This window comes from Suricata suricatta, chromosome 11 (assembly GCF_006229205.1).
Source record: "Suricata suricatta isolate VVHF042 chromosome 11, meerkat_22Aug2017_6uvM2_HiC, whole genome shotgun sequence".
Classification (NCBI taxonomy): Eukaryota; Metazoa; Chordata; class Mammalia; order Carnivora; family Herpestidae; genus Suricata; species Suricata suricatta.
Window position 1 is genome coordinate 97384466 of NC_043710.1, and position 23443 is coordinate 97407908.

General features: G+C 42.5%; 1 protein-coding gene across 1 annotated transcript in view; it reads right to left on the minus strand.

The window, feature by feature from the left end:
• The window catches only part of YAP1 (Yes associated protein 1), a 117819-nt gene that overhangs the window by 86871 nt on the left and 7505 nt on the right, over positions 1–23443 (minus strand). Inside the window, exons 4-5 of the mRNA XM_029915680.1 lie at positions 23197–23427; positions 21184–21434 (exon numbers count right to left, since the gene is read on the minus strand). Coding sequence (XP_029771540.1) covers positions 21184–21434; positions 23197–23427 — 482 coding nt within the window. The remainder of the gene's footprint in view (positions 1–21183; positions 21435–23196; positions 23428–23443) is intronic.

A 23443-nucleotide genomic window follows, 5' to 3' on the forward strand; every position in this document is an offset into this window, starting at 1 on the left:
TGACTGTCAACACGTCAAACTAACAGGTTCAAATTTTTGGTCAGGGTTTCACACCTCACAGACAAACCCACTTCTTGATGCTTCCAGGTAACCTTTCTGTACTGTTTTTCCCAGTTCAAAAGTATGGTTTTCAGGGTTTAAGTTCCCAAGGATGAAAAGACTTACATGGTATACATACTACATGTTTCTTTTCAAGCGGTTATAGATCTCGTAAAAACAGACACTTCTTTCAGAATCTGATGGCACCTTGCATGGGGCGAGGACAGGAGTGGTCTCAGATATGGGCTGCACTGGTCCTCTAGAATTGTTCCCGAACTCTGCACGTTCCATCTCTCCTCCCTACAAACACACAATTGCTTGTCCGCTCAAAAGACCTACAAAAGCATGTCTGGGAATCTGACCAATTATTGGAGGCCGTCATAAGCACAGACTCGAACTCCCATCACTAGGCAGAGTACTTCTATTCTTAGGAAACAGCAAGCTTTGGTTCCGCTGGCAGCACTCGTGGACCAAGAGGCCACAGCCTCACATCTCACACAAGAACGCCAGTTCACACCCCATGCTGGCCCTCCTGCAGAATAATTCAAGAGGCATTAAATGACAGTCCCATCAAAAATAAGTATCCAGCAAAACACCAAGCCTCAAAATACAATGGAAACAGACTGGACATACGAATTCCTTTTTTAAACAAAAGCCCATGTGCTTAGAAATAGGAGAGACAGAGAGAGAAAATGAGTGAGCAGGCTTCAGCCAAAGATAGAGCCAAAGAGTAGAGCAACATGCGCAATAAAGATTTTACTAACAGTAAGCTCCTGGTGTCTAAATATTTCTATTAAATAATTCAGCTTCACGCTAGGATGGTGGGCTAAAAATATAGGAAAAACTTCTGCAGAAACAAGAGGCTGTATCAAGAGACTTCATGGAGACCATCCACAGCGCACAACTCAGACCAGGCGGCACCAAGTGATTAACAGCTCTTTACAAAAATAGATGAAATCATGTTGCAATACACACGCTCTCATGTGAAACACTAGGCTGAATTCCTGAAAGCAGAAGCTCATTCTGTACTTTAAAAATAGGCATCCTAGTAAAGTCAGTACACCTCGTTTAAAATTCATACAACAGGTGTCTTAATTTAAAGAATACCAGCGTTCCTAAAATGTCAATAGGTAAATTCTCTAAATGAAACTATTCCGTGCTTAAAATCATACAATAAAATACTGTCTTTCCATGGAAATAACTCAGCCCTAAGATCATGATAGAACTCACAACTTGAACTAATTTTAGGCAGAGCTGGTGAAAAGAATCATCTGTGTGGGAGAATAAATAAACTTTTATAATGTCATGAATTTTCAGTTTTCATTTTAAACGGGCTCGTCTGATATCATTGTTTTCAGTGTCAAACAGCGTTAGTTACAACTCTCGATCACAGGTCTGGAGCCAGAAGGTGCCTAGCAGACCACGCACTCTCTCCACAGGGACTGCCAGCGCTGGGTGCCCTCTGCCACACACCCGCCAACCTACACATGTGCTTAGTCGTGTGCTCATCTTTATGATGAAGGCCACCTTATCTTAGTCATTCCTGATGCTTAACATTCCCAGAAGCAGGAAATCTCAACTGGGACAGATCCACTGCAGAAGTCATCATAAACAGTGTAATCTGAATTTGCTATTTTCAGTTATTTTGTAAGAGTGGGACAACATGAGCCAAATGAAATCTTTATCAAATTCTAATTCAACGTATAAGCACTGACAAGTAACCTGTTTGACAAAAACACTGATTTTCAGATAAAGCAAGAGGTCTATGTAGCCTCGCCCCCCGCAGTGCCTACAACATGACCGGCTCTTCGCAGTCAACAAAGCCAGGGAAACGACGAAGAACATGCGCGGTCCTCCAGTTCATGTACCACTCTCACATACACTGTCACAAGTACATACAAAACAACAAAGGGAACGTTAATCAGCAGCAGTCAGAGGTGGCGGCGGCAGAGGAGGAAGGATTAACTTCCATGTGTGTTTCACACACAGTATGATATGTGTGTTTAATAACATGAAAAAATATGTATGTACACACTAAACCTAAAAGTTCTTTTCAGGAGCGTCTGGGTGGTTCAGTGGGTTGAGCATCTAACTCTTGGTTTCAGTTCAGGTCAACACCCCAGGGGTGTGGGGTGGAGCCCCACATCCCGCTTGGCAATGAGTACAGAGCCTGCGTGAGAGTCTCTCTCTCTCTGCCTCTACTCCTCCCCAACTCGCAGGCTCTTGTTCTCTCACTAAAAAAAGTAAATGCATTTAACAACTATTTGGTAAGTAGATGTCCATACTGGGATCACTCAGGAAGCTTCTGTATGTGTAGTAATTCATCCTTACTGGTGTCACTGACTTAAGGAACGTGGTAAAGAAATCGAAGCATCCTGATATGTGCTTTAAAGACAGACTAAACATGGGCGCCTGTGGGGCTCAGTTGGTTAAACACCCAACTTTGGCTCAGGTCATCATCTCGTGATCCATGGGTTTAAGCCCCATGCTGGGCTCTGTGCTGACAGTTCCGAGCCTGAAGACTGCTTGGGATTCTGTGTCTCCCTCTCTCTCTACCCCTCCCCCACTAGCACTGAGTCTCTCTCTCAAAAATAATTTTTTTTAAAAAGCAGATCAAACATCTCTTTTCCTTGAGAAAAAAAATGTATATTAAAGCATCCTATTTTTGTTCAACAAGCTGTTTATTATTCCCCAAATGAGTACTCAATATTGAATGAGACTGTATGGGAAATACACTAGATTTATCCCAGTCTACAAAAAAAATTGTTGTAGGATAAATACCAAAAAACTTTACGAACGTAAAGAGACAGACTTAGATTTAACAGAAACAGTTAGTGCAACAGAATGACAGGCCAGGATGGGTGAAGTCTGTGTTTCCTCACCTCTTCAAGGAAGACCTCCCATACCTAAAAGCGGTAATACCTACACCTTCAAGACTACACAGAGGTTAACTGAGTTAGGGCACGGTAAGGGTTCTCGTTGAGTACTCACACTGCCAAGTATTTGCAAAGGACTCCTCTAACTTTAAAGCAGTACAGCAGTACAGAAACCAAATTTCATACACTCAAAAAGAAGTTTCTTTAAATGTTTCCCTTTCCAATTAAAACTTAATGCAAATCAGTACCCTACTCACAAAATACTAACATTCTTCAACAGCTTGGAATGAATAAAGTCCCTAAAGAACACCAGCAGTCTGTATTCCTGCCTACAATGGGCGTTAAAAAAAAAACAAAAACAAAAACAAAAAAAACACCGGACTAAGTTGTATTTGACAATCAAACCAGTCCTAAACTAAAACGGACTGCAAAGAAGAGATCCCAAAAGATATGGAAAATGTCTGGTACTGCTACGCTGCGGCTCTGACAACAATGAACAGCACTTCCCTCAGAAAGCTCTAGAAAGCCCTTTTTCTAGCTCTAAGGGACAGCAATAGAATTCTTTTTGTGCTAGAAGACACAAATGAAAAAAAGCTGGAAGCTTAAATCTCAGATTCCTTTCTCTAGTATATTTTTTTACAGTTCAACAGATAATAAACAGTGACATGTTATTATTTGCTCAAACGGAACTAGGATTTCTTAAAATCAGTTTGCGTTCTTACCAAAACTATACCCCCAAACTAATCACTGCTTCTTTATCTAGAAAGGTCAGCCTTTTCTTTTCTAACTCCTTCATCTTCAAATATCAAACTTCCATCTTTATTTCTACTTAAATCCTTTAATGTCAGTGTTTAAGGTTTTTTACTTTGCATTTTCCTCCACAGTTAAGAAAAATCCTTCTTCTAAACATATCCCTTTGTTGCCCACATTACTAAGTGTTTTTGCTTAGTGGTGGTGATTTATGTATTAAACTTAGTATACTTTATGCTAAATGGAAAGCAATGTCAGTACAACATCACGACAGAAAATACTTGATATTTATATAAAGACCTGAGAATTCACATCAATTTTCTCATTCATCTTCACAGAATTTGAAAGGTGGGCCACTTCTTGCAAATCACCCATTTCAACCCACTAATTGTACAGAGGAGGAAAGCAAGGCTCCTGGAGTGGGGTGACTCAACCAGCCACCTGCCCATTACTGGGGCCCTCCAGAGGGCCTGAGACAGAGCACTGAACTGACAGGCCCTTGCCTGGCAATAGCCGGGGGGGGGGGGGGGGGGGGGGGGGGGGGGGGGGGGGGGGGGGGGGGGGTGAGCAGCCAGGGAACTGAAGAAAGAGGGGAAAGGTTTTTAAACCAGAAGTTACCAGGGGCGCCTGGGTAGCTCAGTTGGTTAAGCCTCCGGCTTCGGCTCAGGTCAGATCTCACGTTCGTGGGTTCGAGCCCCGCATCAGGCTCTGTGCTGACAGCTAGCTCAGAGCCTGGAGCCTGGTTCTGTGTCTCCTTCTCTCTCTGCCCCTCCCCCTCTCATGCTCTGTCTCTCTCAGTATCAAAAATAAATAACACATTTAAAAAAAAAAATCCCCCAGAAGTTACTAAAGCATTCACCAACAGAGCGAAGAAGTCAACAGGAGGATTCAGAATTAAGTACAAAATAAAATCCCATCCAAGGTCCCCAGCATGGCCTAGTGGGGCGCTTGTGCTGTCTGGGGGTTAACTAGATATCTGCTCTTCTATCTGCCCACACACACCTGCCTCCTCCCAGAGGAAGGACCACAGGGCTCATGATTCTTTTGTTCCTGGTGCTGGAGCCTCCAGAAGGCAGCCGAAAAGAGAGGAAACTTATTATTTCTTAAATGACTGGGAAAAACATTTGAAAGCAATTCTCAGCACTGGGTGGTGGGCAGCTCGTGTATGCTGGCACTGTGCTCGCTCAGCAGAGAATGCGGGGAAGGCTGCACACCCGACTCCCTGTGCACCAGGCCTGCGGGAGTCCGGAAGAGGGGACTCTGAGGGAGACTTGGAGGTAGGAAAAAACTGGAAGACACTCTAGGAGAATGTGTACTTCATTTAAATAGATCCTGGAAAAAGAGATGCGTAGGTGACAAAATCCAAAAAGTAGTTTCCAAAAGTTGCCAGTGAGCTAAATACAGAAATGTCTAAAATCTCACCTTCGGGGTGCCTGGGTGGCTCAATTGGTTGAGGTCATGATTTCATGGCTGGTGGGTTCGAGCCTCGCATCAGTCTCTGTGCTGACAGCTAGCTCAGAGCCTGGAGCCTGTCTTCGGATTCTATGTCTCCCTCTCTCTCTGACCTCCCCTGCTCACACTGTCTCTGTCTCTCTCAAAAACAAACAAACATTAAAAAAATTAAAAATAAATAAAATCCTGAGATTTTATTTAGGTTGAAAACTAAGAAATTTCTCTCAATTCTAACTGCCACAGTTCTGAAATTCACTGCTTCACACAATCTGTGAAACTCAAGAGGATTATTCAGAGATTAGGATGCCATTTTAAACAGGCAGAATAATGTGGGGGACATCCTGCCATAACACTGTTCTTTTCTTTCCTTTTAGTCTGTGTTGTTGTGTTTAGTCATGGGTTGTTTTGCGTAAGAGGTTGGGGGAAGGGGAGATTTACAGAGACCCTAAATTAGGAAATACTTACCTCTTATAATGTCCATGACTAGAAAACCATCTCAAATATCCTACATTATTATAGCTACAAATGTCAACACTTCAAAGAATTTGAATTCAAAACAGATTTCAATTCTTGTAATTTTATCAACTGATACTTTCTTGAAATTAAAATTACAGGTATTAAAAAAATAAAACAAATAAAATTACAGGTATTACTCAAAATCCATTTTTCTCCATCACTTAAAATTTTCCTGAAATTGAATCCAGAACACTGGGAAATGTTTTTTATAAGGTGGAGAATATCGCAGAACGATGCCTGAATTTTTTAGAACATCACACTATAATACAGAAAACCTACAAAGTTTTAAAAGTTTGACAGCAAAGAGTGGAAAGGATGTAAAATTCAGATTAGAAATGTCCTGCTGAAGATAAAACTGCTATTAATTTTATTTTATCCTGAGCAGAATAAGTTCACTCATTCTCACTTCATTACTGCTGTTATCTAATCAAATATAATTTTCAACCACATCCAATTAACCCAATTTCACACAAATGACAAAAAAACACATATGAGTCCGTTTTGTTTTCTACCACCATTTAAAAAAACCAATAGCTCTAGAGAAACGAATGAGGTTTTCATAGGTAAGCAATGAAGTTACGTCAATCTCCAAACCAAACTCCTCTCACACACAGAATGTGTGGAAGTTCCTTCCACAGACAGCTCCCAGCATCTGCTCCCGTGAGCCTGAGCAAGGCGTCTGGGTGAGTCCTGAGTTCTGCCTCTGCTCAGACTGACCTGATTGTGCGCAACTAGAAGGGGGCACTGGTGGGGGTGTGTGGGCGGGGCACGGGGATCACCGTATTCTTAGATGCTGAACAGTTTCCTGAAAACCCCCAAACCAGCTTCTGTGATGTATCTGGGCTTGGGCTTGGACGGAGGGCAGTCCTGAACCCTCACTGCGCAGGGCGGGGGCCTCAGTGAGTGCTGGCCTGTCATCACCGACTCGCTCAGCAACTCTGCCATGATGGCTTCAAATTGCAGGCCTGAGGAAATGCTCCAGAAATAGCTGCTCTTTTTTCTTGTAAAGACTCATCATAGACCTAATACAACTCCACTACCAAAAATGGAGGGATCACCACAGACCTTTTCCCTTTTTTTGTCCGAGTCCAGAGAACAACTAGGGATATCCTGTTAACCACATTACTCATTTGGGGAGCATGAATCACAGGGCTAAGATCTGATTCACTGTTTAAATTCAACTTTTAGATACCATGGATTACAAGGAGTTAAACTCATTTTTGTAACTACTCAGTTTCATGAAGAGGAAGAACAGCTATGTTTATCGGCCTTTAAAGAAAGACACAGACTTAGTTCTGAAATTAAACTGAGAACATCTTCACGAACTCCCAGGGAGGCAGTGCTCTGCAAAGTGTTCATTCCTAAGCTACCAGGAGCCCAGACCAGTGTGCCATGGTCACAGAACAGCATCAGTGTTCTGACATCACTGTGAGGACTCACCTCCCGGGTATATTTACACACATACACACGTGTAACTTGGTGGTTCAGACAACTCACCAGTCTGTAAATTAACAACAACTGAATGAACAGCCCAGTCCTAAAGTCTAAAGATCTATCAGCAATCACAATGCCGACGCATTCGGCCAGGGAAAGGAAGGAGCAGTGTGATTTAACCGGCTTTTCCAGTACCCGTGAGTCCAGGCCGCACTTCCTCCGCGGCAGTTCTCCCTGCAGGTTCACGCCTAAATTAATCTCAAGCTCAGTAACTGAGAATGAGACAGCTTTTTGATAAAATACAAGAGGCAAGTTTTAGAGGATGAGGAATATTAGGCTTAAATTGGAATTCAGAGTCTTGAACACAAACCCTCAAGTGGAACCAAAAAGCACAAGTTCTAACCCACTGGATGGTTTCAAAATAATGGCTGATCTGACGGCATGCCAAAAGGAAACTCCTATCACCTCCTATTATTCACAAAAAAATGACATTTTACATAACAGCATAAACTGCTTTCCAGTGAAATTATGTTCCACCCTGAGTTTGTTTTTTGGTTTTTGGTTTTTGCCTCAGATGATAATTCACCTATCCTTAAGATTATTTTTTAAAACGTCCGAGCAAATGTGGTAGACATAAAGCCATGGGCCACCATATACTGCAGCGCCTCCCAAGTAGCAGTCTCCCTCCCACACAGCCGGTGCAGCTGACCTTGTTCAGCATTTAGACGACAGTACACAGTGGGGTACGCTATGGGAGCAGCCACCTTTGCCCTGGGGGAAGGCTGCCACCCATCTGGACGCAGAGCTCTGAGCACACAGGATGGCGCCCGAGCCAGGCGGCCCCCAAGCCCAACGCACGCACCTCAGCAGGAAGCCCACCGTGCTGACCCCTGGGTCCTGGACCTCACAGCCTTCACGGCGGCGGGAAACCTTGGAGCACCGCTCCCACCTTCACCCAGCTTTCACCCCAACAGCCTGGCCCAACGAGTCACACGAGTCACATCGCAGTGGCCTCCGTTCCAGCTCCTTCCTCCCAAAGCACGGTGAACGCTGGTTTTGGGGCAGCACTGCCACCAACAACGTGAACACTCTGTGGTGCGGCCACCTGAGCATCCCACTGTGGCTCTGGCCATGATCCTGGGCATGTTCCCCTCCTTTGGTGGGTTCGAGCCCCGCACCCAGCTCTGTGCTGACTAGGATCCTCTCTGCCCCTGCCCTGCTCGTGTGCACTTTCTCTCTCCCCTCTCAAAGTACATAAACATCAAAAAAAATAAATAAAACCTTAGAGTGTTTTAAAAAACAAAACTTAGTTTCCACACTAACTTAAAATGATAGGCAGAATATTAGATTTATTTTATAATTTATTTTAATAAGGTTGATTGGTAAACAAGCACTCAAATGTTTATTTGGTTTGGTAACACAAAATAGACAAACCATCTGATTCTGTTTGTCTAAAAGGAATTCTACTAAAGTTTAATTTGAAAAATTCTTAGGGCGCCTGCGTGGCACTGGATAAGCGTCCAACTCTCAGTCCAGCTCAGGTCATGAGCTCAAGGTTTCATGAGCTGGAGCCCCACGTTGGGCTCTGTGCTGACAGTGTGGAGCCCTTGGGATTGTGTCTCTCTGCCCGTCCCCCGCACTCTTTTTCAAAATAAACAAATTTTTTAAAAATTCTTTAAATTTCTGAACACAAATGTTTCAGTTAGCAGCTTCCCTATGTAACTTTATAAAGTAAAAGAATTGGGGGTGCCTGGCTGGCTCAGAAGAACAGCTCAGGGTCTGAGTTTGAAGCCCATATAGGATATAAAGATCACTTAAATAAAAAAATTAATAAAAAGTAAAAAATTGCAATTTCTTACACCATACTTAACTATTAATCCTATCAGTGCAGTATACAAAATAATGTATGGAAAGGGTTTGTATTCACTTTGCACAATGCTAATAAAGTTTACTTAGTAAACAAATTTAACAGGACGCTCAATTAAACAGTATGAGAAAATGAAAAATCCGTTCAATTAGCATTTTCTCACAAATAGTATCAAGAAAACAAAAAAAAAATCTTAAATTAGACTGCAACATCAAAATAAAGTTTAAAAATGCATACAAAATAGAATTGTACTAGAAAACATTCACATAATGGGCAATCCTCACTTTTAAAGCATTTTTTTGTTCAAGCAGTAAATAAAACCAAACCTTAAAAAAATTTTTTTTTTTAATGTTTGTTTATTTTGAAGGAGAGAGAGCATGAGGAGGGGAGGGAGAGAGAGGGAGCAGAGAATCTGAAGCAGGCTCCAGGCTGTCAGCACAGAGCCCAATGCGGGGCTCGAACCCATGATTTGTGAGATCATGACCTGAGCTGAAGTCAGATGCTTGAATGAGCCCGAGCCCCAGGAGGGGTCTTTGAAAGATACAAATATCATTGAAGAGAAGGGCAAACCCTTCAGCTGCTCCCAGAAAACCTGTCTGCAGCTCAGGGTGGACACCGCAAGCACACACATGGAGTTGAAAATGCTGAGTGAACACAATGTTGAGTATACCTCTTCAGGGCCTCACCACCTAGGCTCCCAGAGTAGTTTTCTCACTGGGATCCCTTTTGCAAAAACAGAATTTCATTTCTCCTTCATTTAATTCTAAAGCAGTCAAATATTCATTGCCCATGGAACAAACTTATAATAACCTGAAGTAGAACTATTATTCACTCATATCCAGAAAACATGCAGAATTTTTTTTTAGGAGTTCTCGTTATTTAAGAACAACCTCGAAATTATAAAATTAACTTCAGAATACAGAAAGCAAATGCTCTGGCATCTCCTTAGCATGGAGCTGAAAAGCAACAGTAATTATGCAGGGACTACAGACTCTGAAATCCATGTGCAATCTAAGTGATGTCATCTGTCAGCAAATACATCAAGAGCTGTATCGTAAGGCGCAACAAAGAGGCAAGCTTGACAGTGAGCTTACTAGTTACCCTTGGCAGGTTCTCCAGCGACAGAGTTAGCAATAGAAGATCAAACAGGATCACTTTCAAGAAAGGGAAGACTTGAGGACCCACCCTGTCCCAACCCAGAGTGGGACACAGCGAATCCTCAAAAACGATGCCTGCTACATAAAAACACAAGCAGGTGTTTATGAAATCAAGAGACTTCTGAGCACATAAAGTGAATTCAAAGAAAATAACTAAGAACAGCAGCAGAAAGAAACTATTACCTACGCGCCTCAACCCACACCACCCAGAACCACGCAGGTCTTTTCTGGGAAAAATCACTGTTTGAGGAAGTGGAGGTAGTCAGGCTACTGAAAGATTAAGCTGTGCAAAGTCCTACCTACTTCATACGGTTTCCAAACGCAAAGGTGGTGCTCTGTCTTCATACACAGAGGACGGTGCAGTTAATTTTACACGTTACTGTCTAGTAACTGTTAATTTCGTCCCCCATAAGAAGAGGTCCGTACCAGTCCTAACAGGAAAAGTCTGCACACCCTCTAGCTGGGAGGGGTTAAAAATGATCCTGTTACATCATCTGGAGCCCATCCAAACTGCACGATTTCGGAAACATAACCTGTATCAGTCTGAACATGTGTAGAGGAAAAACAGAAACATCTATACTTTGGCCAACTCTTCCCCAGAGTTTGTTTGTTTTTTTTAATTGGGAAAAAAGTAGTTATGCAGGGGAGTTCGGTACATTTTAACTGTGATCCCCACCACTCAGCATTACTTTCAGGCAGGTCTTAGACATCTCCATTATTCAGCGCATTTCCCTCCTTAGCATGTGGCTATTTTTCATACACTTCCTCAGTCTACATATTTAACTAACATGTAATAATTCTGTTCCATTTTTTTGTACCATTCAATATCTTAATACCTTTTCTACCCAGAACTGCCCACTTTTTTGGTAACATATAACACTCTTCTCTGATGGCTAGAGGGCTCTGGTCCAATTTTGCATTGGTCATTTATGATTTTATGTGGTTTTATTAAAAATAAATAACATTTATTTTTCTAATTTTTTTTATGTCTTTATTTTATTTTGAGAGAGAGAGACAGAGAGCAAGCAGAGGAGGGGCAGAGAGAGAGGGAGATACATAATTGGAAGCAGGCTGCAGGCTCTGAGCTGTCAGCACAGAGCGAGATGTGGAGCTTGAACCCCCAAAATAAATAAAATTTAAAAAGGGACAACTGGGTGGCACAGTCAGTTGATCATCTGACTTCAGCTCAAGTCATGACCTCACAGTTCGTGGGTTCAAGCCCCACAGTGGGCTTTGTGGTGACAGCCCGGAGCCTGCTTTGTATTGTCTGTCTGTCTGTCTGTCTCTCTCTCTCTCTGCCCTTTCCCACTTGTGCACATGTGCTCTCTCTCCCTCAAAATTAACAAACATTAAAGAAAAAAGATTTGGGGCACCTGGGTGGCTCAATCAATTGAACATCCAACTTTGGCTCAGGTCATGATCTCAGGCTTTGTGGGTTTGAGCCCCCAGGTTGGGCCCTGTGCTGACAGCTCAGAGCCTGGAGCCTGCTTGGGATTCTGTCTCCCTCTTCCCTCAAAAATAAATAAATGTTTAAAACCTAAAAATTAATTAAAAAAAGATTTTATGTGGTTTTTTTAAAAAAGTTTGCTTCCTCTTTTCCCACTAAAGATTTCTATATATAATCAAGGCAGAAGCTGCTGAAATGCCACCAGATACTACTGTGGGCGAATCCATTTACAACTAAAGCCAGTTTTCGTGAAATTGTAACTACCTATATCCCCGTGGTTTATCACAGATAGAAAGTACTGTATGTTGCTTTAGGACATGTACAATGGCCTACTGAAGAATGACCACTCAGGCAAAGCAAACACCTAAACTACCTCAAAGCCAAGTTATATATGTCTGGGGTTACCCTACCTAAGAACCCCCGAGAATACCTAGTCACTTTAGATAGACACAAATATTCCCTTCGTCCTCCCACCATCTATACTGCTGCAAACCAGGCACGTCCCCACTGTCACACACAGGAACAGGAATCAGGCCTCTATTGTCTCTGTCCCCACACACTCTTTCAGAATCCAAGCCTCTGAACAAAATTCACACCGTGCCCAACGCCAACTCTGCTGTCAAAATATACAGTCCCGCCTTTAGGAAAATCTAACACATTAAGATGTAAACTAGCAAAACCACCATTAAGGAAGACAAATGTAATTGATCACTTGCCTAGTGAAAGCATTTAATTAAGTATTCATTAAAAAGTGATCCTGCAATATGAGGTCAAATGACATCAAATTGTCAGCCGTCACTGTTCTGGCTTAGAAATCCGGCACCTTTAGAGAGTCGACCTAGTAATTACAAACCAGATTCACAAAAATTCATTTTACATACCCCTTTTCAAAAATTATTTTTATTATTTATTTTAGAGAGTGCACATGCAAGCAGGAAGAGCGGAGGGGCAGAGACAGGAAGAGAGAATCCCAAGCAAGCTACACACTGTCAGCACAGAGCATGACATGGGGCTCCATTCCATGAAACGTGAGATCATGACCTCAGCCAAAATCAAGAGTCTGACATTCAACTGAATGAGCCACCCTAGTGCCCCAACATAAAACTTTCCAGTGGCCCAGCCAGGAGGGGAGGAAGCTCCAAGAGCCCCAAGCTGCCCTGCCCTCCAACACCGGCAGCAGCCCTGGCGGCCCAGTGTGGCGCACGCATCACCTGTGTGCAGGGGAGGGGCTGGCAGGTGTTCATCTGGAGAAACCGGCCACTGTGCAAGAACCTAACCAGGTCCTGACAGGCAGGCCTGGCTGGTCCAGCTCTCTCACTCTACGGTGAAGCCCGCTTAAGGAATAAATGTAGCAATGAAAATTTAAAAAAGAAACATCCAACCATACTCTGACAGAAAAGAAAGAGAGAGAAAGAAAGAAAGAAAGAAGCAAGCGCACCCACTATAAAATCCTCAGAGAGTTATGTCATCAATACCGAGAGAAGCCCTGGAAATTAAGGATGATAAAGAGCTTTATGGGAAAAGACAAAATAGTGATTAAAAACGTAAAAGGTAAGTGAAAGGAATCCTCCAGAAGGCATAACAAGACAGACAAGACAATTATAGAGTTATTTTCATTAGCAGGAATTCCAGAGAAAAGAAAACAAATCAGCCTGGAAGAAGTTATCCAAGAACTAACAAAAGGAAGCTTTCCCAGGACCAGAGGGCAGTTGGGACAATACTCCACGCATCTTTAAGGGGCATGTTCACACTGGAGACCGACTTTCCAAGCCATGAAATCTTTACAATGAATAATAAAAGGTACATATCAATGCATATCTTTAAATTTAAGACATCCCCCCCAAGATAAAGATAAAAATACTAAAATCCCTGCATTGGACTCTGCAATGAGCATGGAGCATGGGTAAGATTCTCTCTCTCTGCTCCCCTCTGTTCCTGTCCACAGCTCTCATTTCACAAGATTAAAAAATAAAACAAACATCACTGAAATCCCCAGAGGAGCCAAAATGGCTTAAATTATTCAGTAAGAAAATCAGCAGCTAAAAATCAAATGGAGCATGGCCTTCAAAACTCTACAAGAAAATGCCTTTCCTACAGCCTAACTGCCATCAAAGGTCGACAGAAATATTTTTAGATATAAAGGATCTCAGTGCAGTTACCTACCATGCACCCCTTTTCTCAGGAAACTCCTAAAGGACCAGCCAATTCTAGGAGTGAGCAAACCAAGGAAAGTGGGCAAGAGAACCGAACTATGAAGGGCAATGGGGGGGCGGGGTGCTCAGGAGGACAGCGTGGAACAGCCAGCGGAGAGCAGGGGCACAGAGGACTCAGGGCTGTTTCCAAGGGGGTGAAACACTGAAACACCAACAGAAATACTGATGAAAAACCAGGCAATTAACAATTCCAAGAAAATATCAATGGTGCTCAGAAACTCTATACAGCCCCAAGTAGTCTTAGGAAAAAAGTTATACAGGGGCACCTGGGTGGCCAAGACAGTTGGGCATCTGACTTCGGCTCTGCTCATGATCTCAAGGTCCTTGAGTCTGAGCCATGGTCGGGCTCTGTGCTGACAGCTCAGAGCCTGGAACCTGCTTTGGATTCTGTGTCTCCCTCTCTCTCTGCCCCTGCCTCCCTCACACTGCGTCTCCCTCTCCCTCTCGAAAATAAACATTAAAAACAATTGTTTTTTAAGAAAAAGAAAAAAGTTATACAATTACTGGGAGGATTAAGGAAAGAATTGTAGGGAATGCAGAAAATTTAAGAACAGCAGTGGAGCAAGGAAGTAAGGAATTTCCTTACATATGTGAGGAAGGGAGAGATCTCCAAGGAGCTCCAAGTGTTTGCCTCTGGAAAATGCAAGCCAGAGATAAAGAAAAGTGGGCCGAGGCGCCTGGGTGGCTCAGCTGGTTGAGCATCCGACTCTTGATTTCAGCTTAGGGCATGATCTCGTGGTTTGTGGGTGTGAGCCCCGTGTTGGGCTCTGAGCTGACACCGTGGCGCTTGCTTGGGATTCTTGCTCTCCCCCCATCTCTCTGCCCCTCCCCTACTTGAGCTGTCTCTTTCAAAAATAAACAAATACTTTAAAAAGGAAGAAGAAAAGTGGGCCTTTTACTTATAAACCTTATACTACTAAGAGATTTTCTAATTCTATGTATGTTACTCCACTTAAAATTAAATATCAAAATATATATTCATATATGAGCTATGACCATGAGAATCTACAAACCCCTCTCCTTGGCAGAATCCAGGAGTTTCTGCCCCTAGTGTTTCCTTTCCTGAATTTTCCAATTCTAATGAACAGGCATTACTTTTATAATAAAAAACTACTTTACTAAAAATCCACAAAATCAGATGCATGGGAAAGAAGAGGAAACCAGTTTCATAAATGTAAAAGGAAACTCCACACTCCTGCTGGCACGGAAAGAGAGGACACTCCCCACGTCCCTCCCTCCTGGGGGGCAGGGTTTAGCTGAGCTAGTCCCCAGAAGCCCACCCCCCATCACAGGCACTTCAGCACACGTGACAAGTCACCTTCCAAACAACTCTGTGGTCCACACTCCGGTCTCTGCGAGTCCGTTGGAGCACTCTGAACACAGAAAGCACCTTTGCTCTGAACCCCCAACCTAATGGTGTATGTCAAAAAGCACATCTCCCTTAATGTACTTATTGATCAAATACAGACTTTACCTTAAAAACAAACAAAAACCCTCCTCAGTGTAGGTTAAGCAAGCAACTCCAAGAGGAAAAATAAAGGTTTTATTTATTTAAAGAGGTTTTAATAAAATGTACCCTCAGTGGTCCCAAATCAGGACGCAGCTAAAGAACTTGCTAAAGTGCAGTGACACAGCCCCCATGCAGGGAGGGGACGCCAGAGCCACAGGTAGAGGTGAAAATGTCAGTCTTTTCATAGACATCCGGGTTCACAGTGTTTTACGTTTCCACATTATTCAGAAAAACATATGAAAGGTTATGATTCTTCTCAAGCTAAGAGCCAAATGAGGATTAAACTACTGACTTTTTCTTGTCTAAAATATTAAAGGAAAGAAGCAAAAGGACCATTGATATTTAGACCAAACTTCTTTGTTTTTAGATGGGGTCAAAGCCCTCTGCAAAGGGAAGTGCTACCCCACCCCCTGCAGTACTCACTCCCAGGACACCTGGTGCCACAGGACCACAGAACAATTCTTCCTAACAACAACGAAGTCGCTTCAGGGCCCGGAAGTTCTGGTTCACCTCAGAATCCGGGGCCCCTTCTGGAAGAAGCCTGCTGCCGGGTAACTGCACAGCTCTTCATGCCTCCCTCTAGCCCGCGCACCTCAACCAGTATGCAACTTGGGAGCCATAATTCATGGTTAAACTATGCTATTACTGAAGGCAGCAAGTTAAGTGTAAATAATCTTAAATCTTAACAACTGATTTTTCAAATGACTTCACTTTGTTTTGCTTTAAGCCTAAACTTCAGTTTTTGACAACTAAAAAGTTAGGCTTAAAATCTGCCTCTCCCCGCAAAACCCTTTAAGGTAGAAAGCAATTCAGATTTCTGCCAGTAATACTATCTTAGGTTTTACATTATGTTTCCAACTATCCAGTAAAACTGACTACCCTACATTACTGGTTTGTTAGTGACCTTTCTTCGTTCACACAAAATTCGCTCATTATCCTTCTCAGGAAATAAATTAATCTCCATGTTCTGTTTATTCTGTCACATCCACTATCTCCAAACTGTTTTTCTTCTGCCCCTGTACTCAACAGGGTCTCCAGGTTTTCTGCCTAAATCCTGAGGCCTTTCCTCCCCGGATGCCCACCCACTGAGCTGAGGGTGGGGGCACACTCCCATCTCCCTTGCCACCAGGGAGCAGGATAGACTGAGGGATGGGCACCGGACCCCTCCTCATAGAGAAAACACTTTGTAGTTGCAATTTCAGATTTTCTTTTTTCTTTTTGCAGCTCAATCAACATTTAATGGCAATATTCCAAGCTCTTCATTTTTAATGAGAAATCATGTGGGTGACACTTACATAGCAAGAAACCAGGAAACAGAACAGCCTTCTCCTTTAAGAAGCTACTCCTTTTAAAAACATCTCATCTTTATTAGGGTAACAATATATATTACACTTTTAGTCTTCTACTGGGTAAGTTTGCTGGAGAAGCAAACATCAAATTATAGTAAGAAATGGTTTAATTCATCTCCTTTAATCGATAAATTTCTGAGGTAGCTTTAAATAGAGCAGTGGAACATTCACTCCTGAAACAACATGTAGTCAAAAAAAAAAAAAGACAGCAAACCAATTACAGTGATCAATACCATCTACAAGGCAAGCTCATTTAATCTTGGAATAGGGGCTGTTCAAGTATCTCTGAAAAAAAGCTTTCTGAAACTGTGGATCAATGTCACTTTTGGGGCACCTGGATGGCTCAGTGCACTGAGTGTTTGACTCCTGATTTTGGCTCAGGTCCTGATCTCACGGGTTCGTTCGTTCAACGCCCTCTTTGGGCTCTGAGCGGACAGTGTTGAGCCTGCTTAGGAATCTGTCTCTCCGTCTCTCTGCCCCTCCCCTGCTTGCATTTCCTCTCCCTCCCTCCAAAACAATAAATACTTTAAAAGAATATGTTTTAATCAAATCACAGCCACAAAAAACCTTGAAATTTTAAGGATTAAAAATAATGTGGCCAGTTATTCAGAAAATGAAAAATAATATAAATGAAACAAAATGATCTTTAAGAATTAGAACATTATTAAAGCAATGCAAATTCACAAACTTTTAAGATCACTGTATCATATTTCTTAAATCATAATTCCATATGGTGCATTACATACAAAAAAATTCTTTGTAACTATTACCATTAATAGTTACAAGGTATCAGATTCAATAAAATAAAATCTGAGAAGTAAAACCACTCCTTGTAACCAGAAATGTTATAGAATACTAATTCAGGAAGTTATTCAGCAGCTTATAAAGAAATAGGAAGTTGTTGACCACCTACTTGAAGAACTATTTCCTGTAGGAAAACTCTAAGACAGCTGAAGAAGGCAGTAACTCTCAGAGTAACACAGACCAACAATTCTTGTAAAATAAAAGCCCAATATACAATGTTGAAAAACTCAGTTTTAAAATCGCTAACTCAGCAGCACAAACAGCATATATAACAGACAGACTGAGCTTTCCACCTCTTCCCAATCACACCACAGCCTGGAGCAGCTACCACTGGTGGCACTTGTGAGCGAAGATGGCTCTTCCCTGGAACAGGGGTGGGAGGTTCCAACCCACAAGGACCAACAGCCTGTGATCAGTCCTTCAGTAATTATACTGCCTTGAGACTAGAGACCAAGTGACTTCAAAAAGTCATTCATCTACAGTCACAAGGCAACAATTAGATTATAAAGTCAACATTACTAAGTTTTCAATCAAATTACATTACCTTGCATGTTTGGAACATTCATAGGTAGATTTCTTCATGCTGTAAGGACGCAGGTCTGAGCTTCCAGTTTCCCTGAGCTTGGAGGCCTAGGTGTCAGTTTCTCAGACTCATTAGACAATAGAAGGGCACACATTGCCCAAGGGCAAGAGAGACCACCCTTGTAACACCCAATCAGGAAAGGGCAGCTAACACCCTTAACATTTCTAAGGGCAGGCCTAGAGATAGAAGCTATGCCCTACGTGAGGGTCCTGGGTCCACTCTGTGATTGGTCAATACTCTAAATGTTGTGATTGGCTCCCACCAAAAGTAACAGTGTATGGTTAAAGTTACTGCCAATATTGATTGGCTATAATGATTGGACCCCTGTACCTGTGTCACAATTTCCTGTAACTCCCCCTTCCCAAACCCCATAAAGGCCCTACCCCGCCTCTGTTCGGGGCTCTCCGCATGGATCCGCTGCCCCGGTAGTCTGTGAGCCCGAGCTTAGGCCCGGCCGGCCTAAACCCATAATAAAACCGCCCTTTGCTTTTGCATGCGTGACTCAGTCTCCCTGGTAATCTCTGGTTTTTGGGGGTGATATTAAAAATCTGGGCATAACAATGCCAAGTATCAATCTCAATCAATTATATACTTTGTAACTTGAAAACATCAAGACTAGGATAAAAATGAACTTGGACAACAGCAACTTGGCTCCAGAAGCTTCATACATCATCGCCCTTGCCTCACAGGGCAGATTAAGCTCATTTACCTGCGGGGTACACCAAAGTCAGTTGTTTACGGCAACTCCTACCACCCAGGACATCATGAAGTGGCTAGCAACTGGAAGTGAACTAACTTTTTATAACTTCTCCAAATTATATATTGGTCATAAAGCAGACACTCTTTAAAAGAATATAAAATTTTGTAAGTCCACAGTACCCAATTTCCACAAACCAATGCTTAGGGGCCTTCAATACAATTCCTGACAAATACCAATTAATCATGATTTGCCTGCTTTTACTGACAAAGATCTACCTCTCAGGAAAAATCCTTGTATTTCTAAAAGGTTTGATAGGAGAAAATTATTCCATGGAGTACAAAATCCTCATGTTTCTTATCATATAATACACCCAAGTTCACTTCTATGTGAGAGTCCATCAAAAATCTTTTTTTTATTATTTTTTTTTAATGTTTTTATTTTATTTTTGAGACAGAGACAGAGCATGAGCAGGGAGGGGCAGGAGAGGGAGGGAGACACAGAATCCGAAGCAGGCTCCAGGCTCTGAGCTGTCAGCACAGAGCCAGACGCAGGGCTCAAACCCAGGAACGTGAGATCATGACCTGAGCCGAAGTCGGAGGTTAACCGACAGAGCCACTCAGGCGCCCCTCAAAAATCTTAACAATTGTTGTTTGTTTAGTTTTAATTTGTTTTTCCATTTGTTAAGAACAATCATATTTTCTCTCTACTCTTTTTTTCTTTTCCAGGTAAGCCCCTCTCTACTCCTACAACCATTTCTCATACGGCATAATTTTCCGTATTATTTTAGCCTGGCTTACCTTCCCTACAGACCCATTCGATTGGGGTATCTAGGGTGGAGTGATGTATTCATGTATACCGTTCTTTAACCCATCTTTACCAATTTCATTAAAAGAAACATTTCTTCTCAAAGAAAAATAACACTGCAAACTTTTTAAAATAAATCTATCAAGTTATTTCAGCTTAAAACAAGTGAAAATGTAGGCAGATGTCACCGATAAGCGATTAACACAAGATACAAAAGACTAGGATGAGCACAAATGCTGCTCTTTAACCTTATACTTCTAGCTGCAGCACCAGCTAAAGACAGGAGGCAAACAGCCTATTAAGCACTTTAAAAAAAAAAAAAAAAAATCTACCCAGGTCAGCATGTGACCCAGCAGGGAGAGGTTCAAAAAGTACAGCTTTTCTTTTTCCTCCTAACAACCTGGTTGTTTCCATTCCTTTTCCCTTCAAGACACATCCCTCCCAGCTAGCAGCTCTTTCAATCATTTACTTTGGACGCTGGAGAACCAACGGTCTCGCTCATGCAGATGAGTTTGCCAGACTTGTGTGTACTTTCCAGTCTCAGGCCCTTTATTGTTCTGGTTGAAACCTGACCCTTTCAAATGGATACCAGGACACCAGAAAACGAATAAAAAAAAAAAGTTACAGGAGAGGGGGCAAAAAAGAGTAGAAACTTTTCAAGATCAAACTTCTTTCTCTGCTCTTCTAAATAAGCACATCTCAAAACCCTATCTTACATTACCAACAACCCCACTCTGAAAGACAACATAAAATACTAAGACTCACAATAAAATAGTATCACTAATTGTATTATCTGATCTAACAAATAAATGCTACATTTGCCGTAGGAGGAGACTGTCAAGCAGATCAAAATTTGGATTGTTTTTCGCTTCATTATCTCAATCTGATCGGCAACTTTTTAAAAAACATCAATTTTGGTTTATAAAAAGCCAGATAAAAATACTAAGGTCTTACCTACGAATTCCAAGTGAGAAGGGATAAAATTCTATTTTGATCTTTTCAGCCTTAATCAAATACTGCCATTTTGTTAAAGATAAAAAGGCTCAGAAAAAGAAATAACCCAGTGGCCTTATATTTGTTGTCCACAAGGGAAGGATTGTTTTGAGGACCTGCTATCTTGAAAGAAGTTTGCCACGGAGTGACTGTGTCAAACATGAAAAACTGAACTTCTCTTTACCTTGTGGGGGTGGGAGGGGATAATAAATCACCTGAAAATGCCGCTAAAGGGTCTGTCATTTCACCATCTAAAATACTGTAAAATCTGACTCACGAAGTCCTTCTCCACCAGCGAGAGGTGGAAACTGGAAGTCGTGCCCTCCATTTCCCTAGACTTTGCCAGCCTGTAAATCTCATTACCTGAAAATTTTCAGAATATTGTTTCAGATTTAAGCCACACTCATTAATAGGTAGGGAACGATATCAAAATGAGAACACCCAAACTGCCATAAAAGAAAAGATTATTACAAGGCTCCGAACCAAGAATCAATCATGCTTTCAAAATATTATCCAAGCTCAAGAAGGTAATTAGGTCATATCCAACTGAAACACACACACATATATATAAAAGTCTGACATAAAATAAAATAAAAATAAGTGACATTTTATATCCCAACACCACCTTCATGTGTTCTCCAAAATACGTTTTCCTTAGAAAACTATCTCCCTCCATTACTGCCACTTACTTTAAGAAGTATCTCTGACCAGAAGAGGTCTTGGCCATCTCCCAGCCCGCAGGCAGAGGTACATCATCAGGGATCTCAAAAGAAGACTGTCGCAGGTGCTGCGCAGCAGGTGTAGCCGAGGGGCCAGAGACCACGCCCGTGGGGGCCAGTGTCCCAGGAGACACGGCCCCCAACTGCAGGGAGGCTGGGGAGGAATGAGCTCGAACATGCTGGGGAGTCAGGGCTCCGGCACTGCCTGCATCAGTACTGGCCTATGAGAAAGATTAAAACAAAAAAAAATTTTTAATGATTTTTAAAGGGGGAGGGGTCCCTTTAAATTTCCCTGACAAGATTTTCATTGCAACCAAATATCCGAGTACCAGAGACAAAATTTTAAATGCAACACAGAGGAATGTACGTTTATAGTGGTGTGCTTTTAAATGGTTTACGTGATTTTAATGTGCATTTTTACAAACATGTGTCACTTCACTGATTAGCAGTCCACCTATCTTAATTTCCACCTCGTACACATTAGATGTGCCTTCTATAGAGTTTAGAGGGGAATAGTACAGAATGAATGGAACGTTCCTAAAATATGCTGAATTTTAGAAACTGATTTCTAAAGGATCAAAGCAGCATGGGTGCTCTTCTGAGTTCCAAAATGTTCCCAGTAGAGTACAACCCAAGGAATATAACAACTATGCGTTCTTTTTCTTTTCTTTTTCACCTGGGTTTTAAGCAATATTTTTTTCCTAAGCCAAGCCCTAAGCACAGGACAACTGTCATCTTTTCTATGGACAAATGCTATCAATAAAACCATCACAAACTATGCAACTTTTAATGAATGTGAAAGATTCAGAATCTTTCAAATGTTCTTACTAGAGACCTAAATGAAATGAAAACAGGACAGTGCAGTCCTGCCTAGGTGATAAAAATGTCAACAGTTCAAGTGCCGGGTGACAAGAATATACACACTTACAAGTTTACAACAGTATAATTGCAAAAAAAACTTTGCAAGAGGACTCCAAAGAGCTGAGTTCCAGTCCAAACTGACCCGTGTGACAGAGATCAAATCTCAGTCTCCTCATTGGTGTAACAGCTTCCCAGGTATATATACACACACACACACACACATATATATACACACACATATAGATATGTCTATATACATAAACATACACAAATGAAGTTATATCCAATACTTTGTGAACATCAGTGTTAACGATCCACATTCATACTTTTTATAATCTGGCATAGCTAAATTCCTGATAAGAATTTGGGTTTGGTCAAGAAAAAAAAAAAGAATTTGGGTTTGGTTATTAAAGTAAGAATTTCCTAGATTCATATGGGGGAGACTGGAAGCAGTCAGCTGAGGCATTTATGCCTTAATATTAGCTACAGTGCTGAGTTTTTGATCAGCGTAAACTTGAATTAGGAAATCACAAGCAGAAACAAAAATCAAACTTACAGATGCACAACACTTAAGAAACTTATCAAAAGCAAACAAAAACAATAGATTATTAATAGTATGAATCCATAAACTGGCAGACAGAAATTCTCGTAATCCTTTACTAAAAGACTTTTTGGGGCCACTTTTCCGTTGCAATTCTTCGTGTCTTACAGATGCCACAAAACGAGAAGTTCATCTTCCTGCGAGGACTACGCTTTCAAAGCACTGGAAGCAGCCTGCCGCCGAGCACACCTCTACCCTCGGCCAGGCCTGGGGCAGGGACACACCTGGGCCCTACCCCTCACAAAGGAAGCGGTGGTTCCCTCCTCCCGCCTAAGCCGGGGCTTCGCAGCAAGGCAAGGGAGTTTCTTTGGGCCCCGAACCCCGAGCTATGCGGCAGCAGAGCGCAAACAGGGGGACCGGAGGCCGGAACCCTTCCTCCCGCTCGAGTGGCTGCACCAACTACGTCGCAGTATTTGGAAAACCAATTAACTTTTGGGCAAAGTTCCTACGCTGAAGCTTAGCCTGCAGCAAGCTCTTTAAAAAAAAAAAAAAAAAATAGAGAAAGAAAGACGTGACCGAACCAGAGGACCCAGACCGTCGGAATGCGAACTCCCTGGGCAGCGCGTCCCCGGCCTCCGGCTGGTCACCACCGCGCCGCACCGAGCGCCCGGGGTCCCACGGCGGGGAGGGGGCGCAGGTCCCGTCCCCGCCCGCCGCAGCCCCTCGGTCCCGCAGGGCCCCCTCGGTCCGTCCCCCGCACGTCCCCACGGATTCCCCCCCAATCCGTCCGCCTCACGCCCCCCCCGTGCCCCCTCCAACGTCCCGCAC